This window comes from Falco biarmicus, chromosome Z, assembly GCF_023638135.1.
Source record: "Falco biarmicus isolate bFalBia1 chromosome Z, bFalBia1.pri, whole genome shotgun sequence".
NCBI classification, from domain to species: domain Eukaryota; kingdom Metazoa; phylum Chordata; class Aves; order Falconiformes; family Falconidae; genus Falco; species Falco biarmicus.
The window spans coordinates 71,229,183-71,244,894 of NC_079311.1; the positions used below are offsets into that span (position 1 = coordinate 71,229,183).

The 15,712-nt window shown below is 39.1% G+C and overlaps 1 protein-coding gene across 3 annotated transcripts in view; it reads left to right on the forward strand.

Annotated features, from left to right (window-relative positions):
* RICTOR (RPTOR independent companion of MTOR complex 2) overlaps positions 1 to 15,712 on the forward strand; it is a 91,013-nt gene that overhangs the window by 64,735 nt on the left and 10,566 nt on the right. For all 3 annotated transcript variants that reach the window (XM_056323722.1, XM_056323723.1, XM_056323724.1), the window contains 10 exons: positions 1,683 to 1,847; positions 2,294 to 2,370; positions 2,461 to 2,539; positions 3,393 to 3,502; positions 6,591 to 6,678; positions 7,456 to 7,548; positions 8,416 to 8,522; positions 9,172 to 9,401; positions 10,205 to 11,234; positions 14,885 to 15,062. In XM_056323722.1, the coding sequence (XP_056179697.1) occupies positions 1,683 to 1,847; positions 2,294 to 2,370; positions 2,461 to 2,539; positions 3,393 to 3,502; positions 6,591 to 6,678; positions 7,456 to 7,548; positions 8,416 to 8,522; positions 9,172 to 9,401; positions 10,205 to 11,234; positions 14,885 to 15,062 (2,157 nt within the window). The remainder of the gene's footprint in view (positions 1 to 1,682; positions 1,848 to 2,293; positions 2,371 to 2,460; positions 2,540 to 3,392; positions 3,503 to 6,590; positions 6,679 to 7,455; positions 7,549 to 8,415; positions 8,523 to 9,171; positions 9,402 to 10,204; positions 11,235 to 14,884; positions 15,063 to 15,712) is intronic.

A 15,712-nucleotide genomic window follows, 5' to 3' on the forward strand; every position in this document is an offset into this window, starting at 1 on the left:
TGTTGCGTGTATAGAGCTGGGATTATTTTTTTACTTTAGCTCATTGTTTCAGATTTATCTGCAGTGAATTTTATTTGCCATTTTAATGTTGCATCAGAGTCATGAGTTCCATCTTATCTGTTCCTTCTCCAAGCAGAAACCAAAAATTATTCTAGCTCTCTGTACTAGCTGCTGGATAGATTAATTCATGTTCAGGAAGTATTTCAGGAAGTGAACATTGGTATCTTTTGTCCTCTGTATCACACTCAGTGTAATTATAGCAGTAACAACAATTCTTTATAGACAGATTTTAGTACTTGAACTATGTGACACTGAAATCTGGTTTCATATTACTGTGTTACTCTGTGGGCCTAACTTACCAAGTGATTGTTTTGACATAATAAAGCTTGTTCTGATCTTTAGTAAATACGCTGCTGGTTGCCTATCCCACATACCAGACATACCACTGAAGAGATGCAAGCCATTTCAAAATGATTGTGCAGCTTAGGTCAGTTGTGAATCACTGTTCCACAGTCTTTCTTGGTACCTGTGCTACATCCTGCCTTCCCTTCAAAATCAAAAAGCTTCTCTATACTGAAAAAGCAGAAATATGCACATGATATTTGAAGGTGAAATAATGAAACAAAGTTTTTGAATTGGAAAGTGCATGTTCATATTTCCTACTCACGTTTTTCTTTCAAGTCCTGCTTGCCAAATATTTCTGGAGAAAAAGCAAACGGTCCAGAAGATACTGTTAACCTAGGTGGTGGTGTCCAACCTGCATCACTTCACCTATCGCTTGGAATACAGTTCTTTACACGCATCCCAACATAGATTATTTATATTCTAATGTATAGAAAATTTACTTGGTTATAGCTATCACAGCCTTAAAAAAGGTATAGGGACTGAAGACTTGAAGAAAGATTTGGGCACCTGAATTTATCTTTTCCAGCTATACCTGTCTAAATATAGTTAATGCCTTTCCTAGTAAGCATACGTTGTCAGTGTTTTTCTGTGCTTACTCCAGATTCTTGTAGATTAAGCCTATTTGCTTTTATTTTGTGTGTAATTTTTCTAATAGAAAATGGTGTTAATCAGTTTATGCTGTTTATTCAGCAAGTTTTGAACAGCAATGCAGGAACTCACAGTATATTTACTTCATTCTGCTGTTACTTGGAGCAATTCATAGTAGTAAAATAAGTGTTGGGAAACTGTCTTATTACAGAAAGTAACGTTTTTCTATCTAGAAGGTTTTCTGAGAAGTTTTGAAGATCAGATCCTTTTGGGAAACAATTTTAAATTTACTGAAATACGTTCCCCAGAGGTTCTTACATATTTGCTTGTTAAAGTTCTTTGCGAAACATTGCATACATGAAAGTATCTGCAATTGCACTGACCATTTACAAGGTATTTTTTCTGCTAATAACTTTGTGTGATGCTAGTGTTCATGGTGAATACTAATTGATACGTGCTTTCCAAGGAGACTTGCAGTAGCCAGATTACTTGTGATCACAGATTCAGATTTCCCATTTGATAAGGTAGAAGTAGTTATCTATTAGATTGTAGTTTTAATTCATAAGGTGTGAATCACAGCTCCTTGCTATAAAATAGGGTAATTGAAGTGTATTTTTTAAAATGAAATATCATTAACTACAGTAGCTGTTTTTCCTTCATTCAAAAAAGCATTTTCCTTACTTTTGCAGAGCTGCAGGTTGTATGCAACAAAACACTTAAGAGTATTACTGAGAGCAAATGTAGAGTTCTTCAGCAACTGGGGGATTGAGTTACTGGTGACCCAGTTACATGATAAAAATAAAAGTATTTCTTCTGAGGCACTTGATATTCTAGATGAGGCATGTGAAGACAAGGTGAGCTTCCTTTCCCTTTTCAGTATCTTATTGGTATGCTACTCTGTAAGCTGTTACCAACTCCTCCCCCACTAGCAAAGTAAAAGTATGCAAGAAGCTGCTGATGGTTTCCTTTCTTGATTGTCATTGATGGACTTCATAATACTTTATCGACCCCTTTGCTGAAAATACCGCAATATCAGTGACAAGAAAGAATAGACTTCTGGAGTATGCCTACTTTTAAATATGAATTCAGACTCATTCAGCTATTTTTGATTATTATACTTTTTGTGAAGTGATACATGTTTAGAAGGTACCTAAATGGATAATATTAGAATGAGGCTAGTGCTGTTTGATACTTCCTTTTGTGAAAAACTTGATGCTTCGTTGCTGGCAGATTGTAATAGTTGCAGTTTTCAGAATTATATAGCGCTCAGATACTCTTTATGCATTTTTAATCATTTTAGGCTAATCTTCATGCCCTTATCCAAATGAAACCAGCTCTTTCTCATCTTGGAGACAAGGGTTTACTTCTACTCCTAAGGTAAATGTAGAAACAAGTAAGTGTTTGTTTTTATTCAAATTATGTGATTTGCTTTAAGTGGATTACTGACTGTCTGATATTACTTTACAGATTTCTGTCCATCCCAAAGGGGTTTTCGTATCTAAATGAAAGAGGTTATGTAACAAAACAAATGGAAAAGTGGCAGAAGGTAATGCTAAGAATAAAAAGTATGTCTGATACTAGGAGGAGTAAGAGTCTAAATATGCAGATTTAGAAAGTCAAAGGTTCTCAAAAATACTGCGTATTCATATACGTGAATTGCTAATGTCAATACATTTATTGCCTCGGTTACTTTAACGATTTTGCTGAAAAAGGTGGAGAGGGATTTACACTTCCATAGCTCCTCTGTACATGTGTGCTTTTGATTTATACAGGCCTTTTATATAATTCTGATACTTCAAAAAATATTTCAGGAGTGTAGTTACTTCCTAAAATAGGTTATGTTGTAAAGTCATAGCTGGAGAAGTGCATAAAGAAGTACAATTTTCAAGATACCTGTTACCTCTGATTGTTGCTAATTAAAGTCTAGAGCTAATGAAGATAGATATGCTGTTAGGAAGTGAATAGGAACGCAAAACTTAAGACAAATGCATCGTTGCCACGAGTAAAATAAAACTCTTCATACGTTACTCTGTTTTCATAATTGATTATAAATACTTGTTCTCATTCCTGTTGGCATTTTTTTTTTACTAACTCTACAAGATGTCACTTCTCTAGGAATACTGAAATACGCGGTGGCCTGTTAGATTGTTTGGGTTGAAGTCAGATGTGAAGCATCTCCTTTCCTTCCTTTTAACAAATTCTCTGAAATAATTGTTTTCAATTGTTGACCCTGCAAACTCATTGTGTGTATGAAGTACAGTAATTTTGGTGAGCCCCATCTTCAGATCATAAAGAAGTTCAGCCTTCCTTAAGGAGCACTTCAGTTATTCCTTCCTTTACAAAGTTTCATACTATAAAATGTAATAGTATTGTGTCAACCTTTGGCTGTTATCTTCTAGGAATACAACTTAAAGTACGTTGAGTTGATTGAAGAACAACTTAATGAAGCACTTACAACATACCGCAAACCTGTTGATGGTGATAACTATGTTCGTCGGAGCAACCAAAGGTAAATTTGGGAAAATGTATCTTTGGGCATAAGCTGGTGGGACTGATCAATAGGGCTTTAAAGTAGAATGTGGAGGGAAATGGGATACCAACAGGATTGCAGTAGGTAAGCTAAGCATTGGCATGGCATCGCCTGAGGGTGGCAATGGTGCTGGGAACATTTACAGTGCTCCTGGGAGCAAGAGCACATCTGAAATGCTTGTACACCAGTGCACATGGTGTGAGAAACAGGATGAACTGAAAGCATTGTTCAGTTCCCAGAGCTTTGGTATTGATGTTAGCATGGCTTGGTAGAACGAGTCCCACAGCGGGAGTGCTGGGATGGAGGACTACAGGCTGTTCAGGAAGCATAGGCAGGGCAGGTGAGCTGGAGCTGTGGCTATAACGTAAGGGAGGGGTTTGATTGTACAGCCCTTACAGTTAGTGGTGATGTGTTTGAGAGCTTCTGGGTGAGGATTAGGGGGATGGCAAGCAAAGCAGACGTTGGGTGTCTATTACTTATTACTCTGCTAGGATGTTAGCCCTAACGGATTATCCTGTAGACAGGAAAAATTTCGGTAGCCCTTGTCCTCATGGGGGATTTCAACTTCCCAGACATCAGCTGGGAATACCGTACTGCTGTGCTGAGCAGGTCTAGGAAATTCCTGAAGTCTGTAGGAGATAAATTCTTGTCAGAAATACTCAGTGAGCCAACTAGGAAAGACACCCTCCTAGACTTGCTGTTTGTAAATAGAGAAGGACTCATGGGAGATGTGGTGGTGGGTGGTTGTCTTGGCCACAGTGATCATGAAACGGTTGAGTTTAAAAATTTCATTGTAGTGAGAAAAAAGGACAGCGGAGTTTTTACCCTGGGCTTCAGGAGGGCAAACTTAGGGAGCTATTTAGCAGGGAATCTGCTTTTGAGGGTTTAGGAGTCCATTAGTGCTGGTCCATTTATAAGAACCACCTTTTAAAAAGCACAGGAGCAAGCAGTCCCATTGTGTTGTAAGTCAAGCAAGTGAGGCAGAAGACAAGCTTGGCTGAACAGGGAACTCCTTGTGGAGCTCAAGGAGAAAGAAATTTTATGATCCCTGGAAGCAAGGTCAGGTTTCACGGGAAGATTATAGAGCTGTGGTTCGTATGTGCAGGGAGAAGACACTAAAGGCCAAAGCTCGATTACAGTGGAAACTGGCTAGTGTTGTGTTAGATAACAAGGGCTTTAAGTACATTAATAGCAAGAGGATGTCTGAAGAAAACACTGAACTGATACTTGTTGAAGATGGTCAGCTGACTAATAGGGATGAAGAAGAAGCAGAGGTGTTCAGTGCTTTTTTTGCCTCAGTCTTTAAGAATGCTGATAGACCTTAGGCTGCCTGGTCCCCTGAGCTGGAGGACCACAACTGTGGGAACAGCGACTTTCCATTTGTGGACACTGAAATTGTAAGGGACCAGCTGTATCAGCTGAATGGTCACTAGTCCATGGGACCTGATGGGGTAATTCTGGAGTACTGAAGGAGCTAGCAGATGTTGTGGCAGGACCCCTCAATCATCTGCCAAATGTCTTGGGAGTCTGAGGGGGTCCTTGCTGGCTGGAAGCTAGCCAGTGTTGTGCCAGTTTACAAGGAGGGTGTAAGGGAAGACCCAGGAAGCTACAGGCCTGTTAGTCTGACCTCACTTGCTGGAAAAATTACGGAGAAGATCATACTGAGTACTGTTGAAAGGCATTTAAAGAATAGTACAATCATCAGGTGCAGTAAGCATGGGTTCACAAGGGGAAAGTCCTGTTTAACTAACTTCTGTGATAAGGTCACCTGCCTAGTGGATGAAGGCAAAGCAGCAGATACATTTTTTTCTGGATTTTAGTGAAGCTTTTGATACTGTCCCTTACAGCATCCTTTTGGAAAAGTTGTCCAGCCGTGGGATGAACAGGTTCATGATGTTCTGGGTGAAGAATAGCAGGGTTCCAAGGGTTTCAGTGAATGTGGCTACATAAGGCTAGTGACTGATCACCAGCGATGTTCCTCAGGTCGCAATTCTGGGGCCAGTTCTGTTCAGTATATTTATCAGCAACCTGGATGCAGGAGCTGAATGCACGATTAGCAAGTTTGCTGCTGATACCAAACTGGGAGATGCTCTTGACTCTTTTGAGGGTCAAGAGGCCTTGCAGAGGGATCTAGATAGATTGGAGCATTGGGCAATGATTAATGGGATGCAGTTTAACAAGTCCAAATGCTGGATTCTGCACCTAGGATGGATGGAGTGATGCTGGGCACAAGTATAAATTGGGAGAGGAGTGGTCTGCAGAAAGGGATCTGGATGTGCTGGTTGACAGCAGGCTCAACATGAGCCAGCAGTGCCCGGGCAGCCGAGGCACAAACCGCATCCCGGGGGCACCAAAGGCAGCCCACCCCGCCGCTCAGAAGGGGCGACGTCCCACCGCATCCAGCGCCGGTGCGGCCTCACCCCGGGTGCTGTGCGCGGTGCTGGGCCCCGCCATTTCAGAAGGGTGTGAAGGTCCTCGAAGGCGCCCAGAGGAGGGCAAGAGCGCTGGTGGGAGGGCGGGAAGGCATGGCCTGCGCGGGGCGGCTGAGGCTCTGGGCTCGTCTGGTTTGGAGCAAAGGGGGCTGAGGGGCGACCTCGCTGCTCTCTGCAGCTTCCTGGGGAGGGGGCGTGGGGAGGGAGGTGCTGATCCCTTCTGCCTGGGATCCGCTGACGGACACGCGGGAAGGGTTCAAAGCTGCGCCAGGGGAGGCTCAGACTGGACGTCAGGAAGCACTTCTTCACCGAGAGGGTGGTCAGACACTGCAACAGGCTTCCTGGGGCGGTGGGCGATGCCCCAGGCCTGTCAGTGCTTCAGAGGCATTTGGCCAATGCCCTTAGTAACGAGCTTTAACCCTTGGTCAGCCCTGAAGCGGTGTCAGGCGGCTGGACTAGGTGATTGTTATGGGTCCCTTCCAACTGAAATACTCCATTCTGTTCTTTTCTAAGTTCTCCAAAAGAATCCTCTTTGTCTGAAAAAAACTCAACTCATTGCATTACATTGCAGTGTATTTTATTTTAATAAGAAAATGTCAAAACTGCTGGGAGCATATGATCTCTTTTTCCACCAGATTACAGCGACCTCATGTCTACCTGCCAGTTCACCTTTATGGCCAACTGGTGCACCATAAAACAGGCTGCCACTTATTGGAGTCTCAGGTGAGGACAAAAAATATTAATAATTTGAAAGATTTTAAAGAGTTCTGTAAACTTTTTAAAATTTTTTAAGAGATGGCATTTAAACAGTCATTGCAAAATATGGCGATTAAGACAATCTTAAGTTATATGGGGCCAAATATTTGTGAAGACAGTCTTTGCCATCTATTCTTAACTAAAATTCCTTCCTGACACTGCGAGGTATTTCTCTAATATTTCAGTATTTTACTTACAATGGCTAGCAAAATCTTAAAATTTTTCAGTCTGTGTGAGTGAATTGTATATTGACGATGTATAGAGAGAGAGAGACATAAACTGTGTCTATCCTTTTACACATACAAAAATGTGGAGATGGGGGAATAAAATCTTACTTCTAGTATTCTGAAAAACTAAGAAAACAAGCCCTAAGCCAGTACATTGTTACTTAAATGAGTTCACTTTTAATGTAGGTTTGCAAGATGATGTAATGAATTGAATGTGACAGTTGAAAAGTTTAAGAGAAAGCTTACATATTGCAGTGTGTTAGTCTGATTAATCTGTTATATTTATAAAATCTGAATTAACTTGATGCAGTCAGTGGTTACATTAAAATTTTCTACTTGCATTGCTGTTGCTGTTAATTTATGCTTATTATTCCAGAACTACCGCTGTTCATTTTAGGGTGCATACTTTAAATTAGTGCTTTACCATTTTATTAAAAATGCAGGAGAACCTGTTTGACTTGAGGTCTCCTTTTCATTTCCAACTGAGTTGGTTTTGTCTTCTGTTTTTCTCCCTCAGAGTGTTGTTACAGATCTAAGTTACACTGTTCGTTCCCCAATGCTGGATAAGTGGGAAGGAATTAAGCAGCTGAAAGCAGCCCTTTGGGCCTTGGTTAGTAAAAGATTTCAAAACTTTCTGCAGTTGTTTGAGTTCTGTTATGACTCTCGATTCTGAAATAACCAAGGAAAGTTCCATAAAATCATTAATTAGGTTTTTTGTTGTAAATTATGTGTGACTTTTTCCAAGTTGGTATTCTGTACCTTAACTGGATTTCCAGTTGAAAATGGGTCACGGCACCTTTTTTGTTCTTTATTCTTTTTTTAAAAAATAAAAAAGAACAGATTATCACATGTAGCAACAGTATTAGCATGAAACCAGTAGTTAGAAGTTGCTGTGGTCTGGCTTTAATGTATTTACTGTGGTGGTGCAAAATTCAGTGTTTCTGGCAGAAAGTTGGCTGCCACTGTTGATGCATGTGAATATATATGGTTATGACACCTTTGGTACTTGTGATGGGCAAAAACCTCATGTCTCTGCCTGTCAGAGCTACATTTCTGAACCTGCTTTGCCACCTCAACTGTTCATCTGCTTCTTTCTTGTCTTTCCCAAAGTTTATTTGGGAACATTTGTCCAAGGTGACTGTTACTGGAAGATGTTGTAGGTAATAAAATGCCTGAGTAAGAGAATGTAAAATGAGTAAACCAACATCGTGCTTTTGGCTGTAGTAGAATTGGTAAAATGAGGAATTTGTAGTAGTTAACTGTGAGCAGTTTTAAGTACTATACATTATGTGCAAAGTTCTTTTTTGGATTTGCGCAACTAGGAAATGCCAGAAAGGGTGCTCAGATAACTTAACTGCTTTGCAAAGACGTGGCTTGAAACTGTACTACCAACAAACAAAAATGTCAAAAGTTTTACACTGATAGTACTTCAAATCACATCAGAATAAAAGCTTACTTGACAAAACTTTTATTCCAGGGCAATATTGGATCATCAAATTGGGGTCTTAACTTACTTCAAGAGGAGAATGTAATTCCTGATATAATGGCACTTGCCCAACATTGTGAGGTTCTCTCTGTTAGAGGGTATGTGTATCCAATTTATGGCAACTACCATCTGTAAGTTTCACGTATAGGTTTTCAGATAGCCTTACCTAATTTACATGATTATAGTTTTTTACTTACTTGGTAGTCAGTTATTAAAGATCAATAACTGAGTATCAATCTCAGTCCTATACAATCACAGAATTGTATAGTAAGTGTGAAAGAACATGGAGTAAGAAAATGAAACCTATGAAAAAAGATACATACTATTCTCCTTTTTTAAAAAAACAATTATTTGCTACTTATATCTCTGTAATCATTTTATTATCCCATAATTTTTATTAAATGTATTTTTGAATCTTTAAAAGCATAAATAGATGGTCTTTTGGCTAATATTGCTACTATATTTGTCCTTTTGCATATTTTAAAAAAAAGATACTTTTCTACTTTCTGTAATCAGACTATTGGAATAATTAGTTTTTATTTCTGAATAGGATATTGTTCTCAGATATTTTAGTCCATTTTTAAAGCTTCCGTTGACTTACACATAAAAATGAACCAAAAGCTACTTGGCAGTTTTGTGAAGTTTCTGCTGAATTGTTTTGAAAGTTTCCTTTCAAAAGAGAAATAAGTTTAGTTAAATTAGATGCTATTATTGTTGCTCTTTTTTCCATATATACATTAAATACAGAACCTGTGTCTACGTGCTTGGTCTAATAGCCAAAACTAAACAAGGATGTGACATTTTGAAGCATCATAACTGGGATGCAGTGAGACACAGTCGTAGACAGCCTTGGCCAGTGGTCCCTGATGACATGGAGCAGCTCTGCAATGAACTCTCTTCTATACCCAGTACTCTTAGTTTGAACTCTGAGTCCACCAGCTCTAGGCACAACAGTGAAAGTGAATCTGCTCCTTCAAGTAAGTAAAAAAAAAAACAACCAAAAAAACAAAACAAAAACCCCAAACCCCACCACAGAACAGCATCTTGGCGTTCTTATGAACCTTCTAGCAGGATGAGGTTCAGCCAAATACTGTAAAAAATGTTATTGCAAGAAGGAGTGCAGGCAAGGGGACAGTTAGTGTGCATTCGGGGGATGTAGGCAAGTGAGAGGGAAGAGAACAGTGTCTTTTGGCGGTTTACATTTGGTGTAGAAGTAAGAAATTTTAACATCAGGCTAAGTTACTAGTTTTTCTGTTGAGTCATGGCAGCTTGCTGTAATACCCTGCTGAGGAAATCTCCATGCTGAGGTATAAACATACAGTTACTTGGTTGTCCTCAAAGGAATATTCTAGAATATAAATACATATAATCTCTATGTGTATATATACACACAGACTATTGCTGTATTTAAATTCTTGTGTATTTTAGAGTATCTAATACATTTTAATTTTGCTGTGGATATCTGGACTTTAAATCCAGAAATATACCATATTTAGATATCATTAAAGGAACACATGGGTTATAATCCTAGTAACTGGGTATTTGCACTGAAATAAGGCAGTGGCTTTTCTTCTGAAGTGATGAGACCTTCAGCTCAGGTCCTCCTCAAGATACTTAATTTACACTATTAAATTCTGCAGAGAATATGCTGCATTAAAAAATGCAGTGAATCATGTAGCCTCCCACTTCGGCTTACACAGATTTGCTTACTTTTTTTGCAACACAGACATTTCTTCAAAGTGTATAAACAATTTTCAGTGACAGTCCTGTATAATTTCAGGTATGTTCATCATGGAAGAGGACCGTTTTGGTGGTACTTCCACTAGTACATTCTTCCTAGATATTACTGAAGATGCAGAACAAATATTTTGTGACAGACCTGGACCTTCAAAGGACAAAGACCGTAGTCCCTTTCCTTTTTTTTCTTCTAGTAGACTTGTGAAAAACCGCATTCTAAACTCTCTTACTCTACCTAATAAAAAACACAGAAGTGGCACTGATCCAAAAGGAGCAAAGCTGACATCATCTGACAATAAATCAGTTCTGAGGCGAAATCGTACAGTAACAGAACCTGCCAGTAGCATAGACTTTCCTGCTGGGGAAGAATTCAACCCTGTTTTCAGAGTTCCTAAAATCCAGACGTTACGATTAGAAACTTCTTTTGTTGGAAGCAAGCACGTGGAAGATACTGATAGTACCCCAAGTATTGGAGAAAATGATCTAAAGCTGCCAAAAGGTCTTGGAAATGAAATTCATCGGGAAAATACAAGCAGAGAAAGGCTAATAGGAGATGGTACTACACAAACACATTTCAAGAGTCGTAGCCTAAGTTTTAATACAGATACCACAACAAGTGGCATAAGCTCAATGAGCTCTAGCCCTTCAAGGGAGACTGTAGGTGTGGACACTACGAATGTAGATACTGACTATGGAAGTTTGAGTACTGTGGTAAGCACAAAAACAGTTAAACCAAGTCACTGTTCAACACCACATTCTAACCACCTGCCTCTCTCAAAATCCAATTCTGTGTCCCTGGTATTGCCAGGGTCTTCTCATACTCTTCCCCGAAGAGCCCAGTCTCTTAAAGCTCCTTCTCTAGCTACGATAAAAAGTCTTGCTGACTATAACTTTAGCTACACAAGTTCTCGAGATGCCTTTGGCTATGCTACACTAAAACGCTTACAACAGCAGAGGATGCATCCTTCACTGTCTCACTCGGAAGCCCTAGCATCTCCAGCAAAGGACGTGCTGTTTACTGACACTATTACCATGAAGTCTGGCAGCCTGGATTCTCGGCTAACCCCAAGTCGGTAAGGGATTATTGTGTGCTCATTTATTTCTTCAGAGCTGTAAGAGCAATTATTGAATAAGAACAGTATTTTTCTAATATTTTTTCCAACTTCACCTAAACATGACAGGTGTTGCAGAATGATTCATAACTTCATTGAAAGCAGAATCAATATTGGGGAAATAATGTAATGGAATGAGAATTCTCAGTTTCATAAGTGCTGTCAGGGAAGCCTGGCTCTTGTAGCTGTGCTCAGCCCCTTTCTTTAATGCTGTTAGTGACAAAGGAAAATGTTTTCTTTCATCACATTGGCTTACTGTTTAATTTTTTAATATTTAAATGCAATTACACTGCTGACATTACTAAAGTTGCAGTCACACAAAAGTGCCCGTGTAGTCAGGGTCAGGGACTCTGCCAATATGCTCTAGTCATGTTCCCTGTGGCACTGAGGCGATACGACTAATAAAAATGTCAGTTTGGCTTCTTGGCTACAGCAGAGCAAAAAATTTTACTTGTATCATTTATTTTTAGATGGCAGTGTCACCTCATTATTTTTTAATAATATTAAATGTTCTGAAGACTAATTAGATAGTTACATAAGATATCTAGCTCATGACATTGACACTGTTCCCAGCAGCTACAGTCAAGGCTTAACAACTTTCTCATATAAGCTCTTCTACCAGTTTTTTCCTTTCAAATGATCTTTGCTACTGCATTGGATTATCACATTACTATTGAAAGAGGAAGGATGCTTTCTGTCTCTGTTCTTGCCTGAACATCCTCCTCTCAGATGACAGGAAGGGGACAAGCCAGCAGTACATTAGTCATCTGCTCACTGTACGGAACAGCAAATGCCCAGTCCCTGAACTGCACTGCACATACCCAGTTGAGTGTGTATAGTATCCATTTACTACTATGCATTTTTGTCCTGATTAAGAGCGACGTTCGTTTGTTGATGTTTTCGGCAAAGATGCCATGAAGTGAGTTTTGTTCGCTTTGTTCAGTTATGTTAGAGCTAGACTGAGTGTACTGGTCCAGTTCAGGATGATTCGGTGGATAAGCTGCACTATGCTCCGTCACTGGCTTCCTGTGCTAATGCAGGAACAGATCAGCGTCATTTCAGTGGCAGTACAAGTTTTGTTGCGGCTGTAATAATGTACCATTCCTTGCAGTAATGCCCTTGATTTCATCCTGAGACTCTGCAAGCAGTGTAGTACTAACAGTATTCCTGGTGCTTAGCTGCTCATGATCTCTGGTGTCAGTGGTTATGCTCAGGGATTTGAGCTGACCTGTTTAACATTGAACTGAAATGGCTGGAGCGCACCTGTCTCTGAGAAGGTTCCTTGCAGATGTACATATGACAACAGACTGTCAGATTGTGTCGGTTAACAATATAATTGATTGGAAGGACTGTGATGTACCCAGTACATGTATTTTTCTTACTGGTCACAGCTGAGTTTGCACTGAATAATTGTGGTCCTTTTAATTTCAGAGTGTGTTACTACTTCCAGCTAAATATTGTCTTTAAATGCTATTTAAGTAATAAATTGGAAAGAAATAGTCTGTCATTTTTGTCTGCCAAGGCTGTTTTTCTGTCCCTCTTCAGAAAAATGTCTTAATTTCATGCTTCATACTCAAATCCATGTGTTCATAGCAATGAGCAGCTGTAAATTGATTTTTGTGATATTTCCAGTTGTTCTTTTTGTTCAAAAGGTTGAAAAGCTTATTTTTTTGCATAAGATGTTTTGTGAGGCTAAATTTCCTACCTTTGTCTTTAAAGACCAACTAAAAATGTTAATGTGCATGTCTCAGATCCTGATCGTGGCTCTCACCCTGTCTCCTGCAGACATGCTTTTCCTGAAAATTTAGTGGTGTTTATCACTACTAATGATATATCTGTTAGCTTTCGCAGGAAATGCAGGGATAAATGTTTAAGACTAATAATTTTATCATTAATTTTATTTTCAGAGTAACTGTAGAATGCTTTACTATGAAATAACTAGTGCAATTGTAACTTTTTGGGGGGTTGAATCATGGAATCATTTAGGTTGGAAAAAACCTTTAAGATCAAGTGCAACTGTTAACCTAACAGTGCTGATGGAAAGCAGTAATAGAGAGCAGTTCTCCAGCTGTCAGTGTGAGCCAAGGGCTCTGGTGCAGCACAGATCTGTATGCTGAGAATCTGGTAAGGTTGCTTGAAGAAGTACTGAAATGTATAGAATCATAGAACCTTTTCGGTTCAAAAAGACCTTTAAGATCATCAAGTCCAGCTGTTAACCCAGGACTGCCAAGTCCACCACTAAACCGTGTCTCCAAGCACCACATCTACAAGTTTTTTAAATAGCTCCAGGGATGGTGACTCAACCACTTCCTTGAGCAGCCTGTTCCAGTGCTTGGCAACCCTTTTGGTGAAGAAATTTTGCCTAATATGCGATGTAAACCTCCCCTGGTGCAACTTGAGGCCATTTTCTCCTGTTCTTTAAGGATGGCTTGACTCGTACTGTAAGTCCACTGCTACTTTTGTTAGCATTGATCGGAATTAGTTAGTAGCAAGAAAACCATTAATATCCTGTAAATTTTGTTCTGCACATTCCCATCTTACTATAATGTTTTGAACCTTAGGTCAAACCTTGATAATTTAATAATTTTATCTTAGTATAAATCTCTTAGCTATTAGGGATAAGAAGACATTTTAATTGTCCATTAAAACAAAAACGTTATAGAAAATTATAAGGCAGAAAGTCAAGTAATCAAATGTCTACTGTACCTTACTTCCCAATGTATAATAATTTGCAGTAATATAATAAAAAAATACTGTTCCTGAAGTGTGTGTCTTTTTACTAGGAACCTTTAATAAAACCTGCATATAGTCCATTACAAAGGGTGATTAGCAGAAAACATTTACAGGTTTTTTTATCTGTGATGAGAAGTAAAATGACAGATAGCCCAATGTGAAATTTCGATCATCAGGACTCTGATCAGCACAGAGGACTTGTTCTCCAGCCTCCCATCTCATTTTACCAATACATCTCTTTGTTCCTGAGGCTGCTTGTCACAGCCACCTCATTGTGCAGGTTCAAGTTTGTTGTTTGTGCATTCACATTGAGCAAATTCTTGCTCCATACTTGGGTGACCTAACGGGTGGCTTCTTTAGAGTACAGGAAAAAAATCTTCCTTGCTGTCATCACTAATACCTTAGAGACTCAAGCTTTTGCATTTGCAGGGATGTGCCTTACTCAGCTCAGAGTTTGTGTATGTCCAGGGAAGGCACATTCCGTGTATGGGTATGTTTCAAAACGAGGCAGTTAGTTGAAAAGCCTGAATCTTTACTGACCGTGTCTGGGCTGTAAAACTTCAAAACCTTGTAAGTTGGAGAATATTTGTGGTTTTGCAAGGTTGGCAGCCCCTTAAGCAGAAGTTTCTACCTGCTGCCTTTTAAGTCCCTCTCCCAGGACTTTCAAAGAAAAAAAATTTACCTGAGGAATTACCAAACCATGCAGTACAGTATGAGACAGTAAAAGCCAATGAGCCTGTAGCTGTGATTCGACAAAGTAACAACCTCTGAGTTCTGCAGTGGGAAGATGAGGGTAGTCTGTGTGTCAGCAGTCCGTCCTTTTAATGTGCCAGAATGAGAGATTTACCAAGATTGTGATTTATTATTTCATGTTACAGGTTCATGAAAGCTTTAAGTTATGCTTCGTTAGATAAGGAAGATTTATTAAGTCCTATCAACCAAAATACACTTCAGCGTTCATCTTCTGTTCGCTCCATGGTATCTAATGCTACATTTGGTAGCTCTGATGATTACATTGGCCTTGCTCTCCCAGTGGATATCAATGAAATATTTCAGGTATGTATGTGATAACTTACTGGGTTAATTTGCATTTCTATACTGAAAGGTAGCCAGCTGTTGCATTTTCATCAGAACAGACCAGACCTACACAAGTGGCAAAAAATGGATGTGCTACTTCCAAGGAATGCATTTTGAACAACAGGAGTTTCTTTTCTACAGGAAATTACCATTCTGTTTTGTATTATCAGGCAAATAATGACACAGACAAGGCTAGAAGAATGTTAACTAAAAGTAGCATAAATACTTTGTCATAAGATTTTTAGTTCACAGCTGGCTTTTATACTAAATTTAGCATAGTCTGTGGACATTTGTTAGTACCTCTTTAGCCAACTAATTGAGATGTTCATTGGTCAACCATAAATGATGTGTTTAATCACACAGTTAACTTCCTGCTACCACGATCTTGATATAATTTATTTGTATATATATTGTCATAGCATTAAATGGTATGTCTTTAACCTCATAGATACATATATTTAAGTTAAACCAGATTATTTAAGTATCTTGCCAATTGCCTTCCTCTTTCTACTTCCATTAAAACACATTCCCATATAACAAACTGATGCATCTCAGGGTTTAATATTTTGTTACTTCATTATAAACATTATAAACAGGACATGATCCATGTTATAGCTAAATCAGTCGGC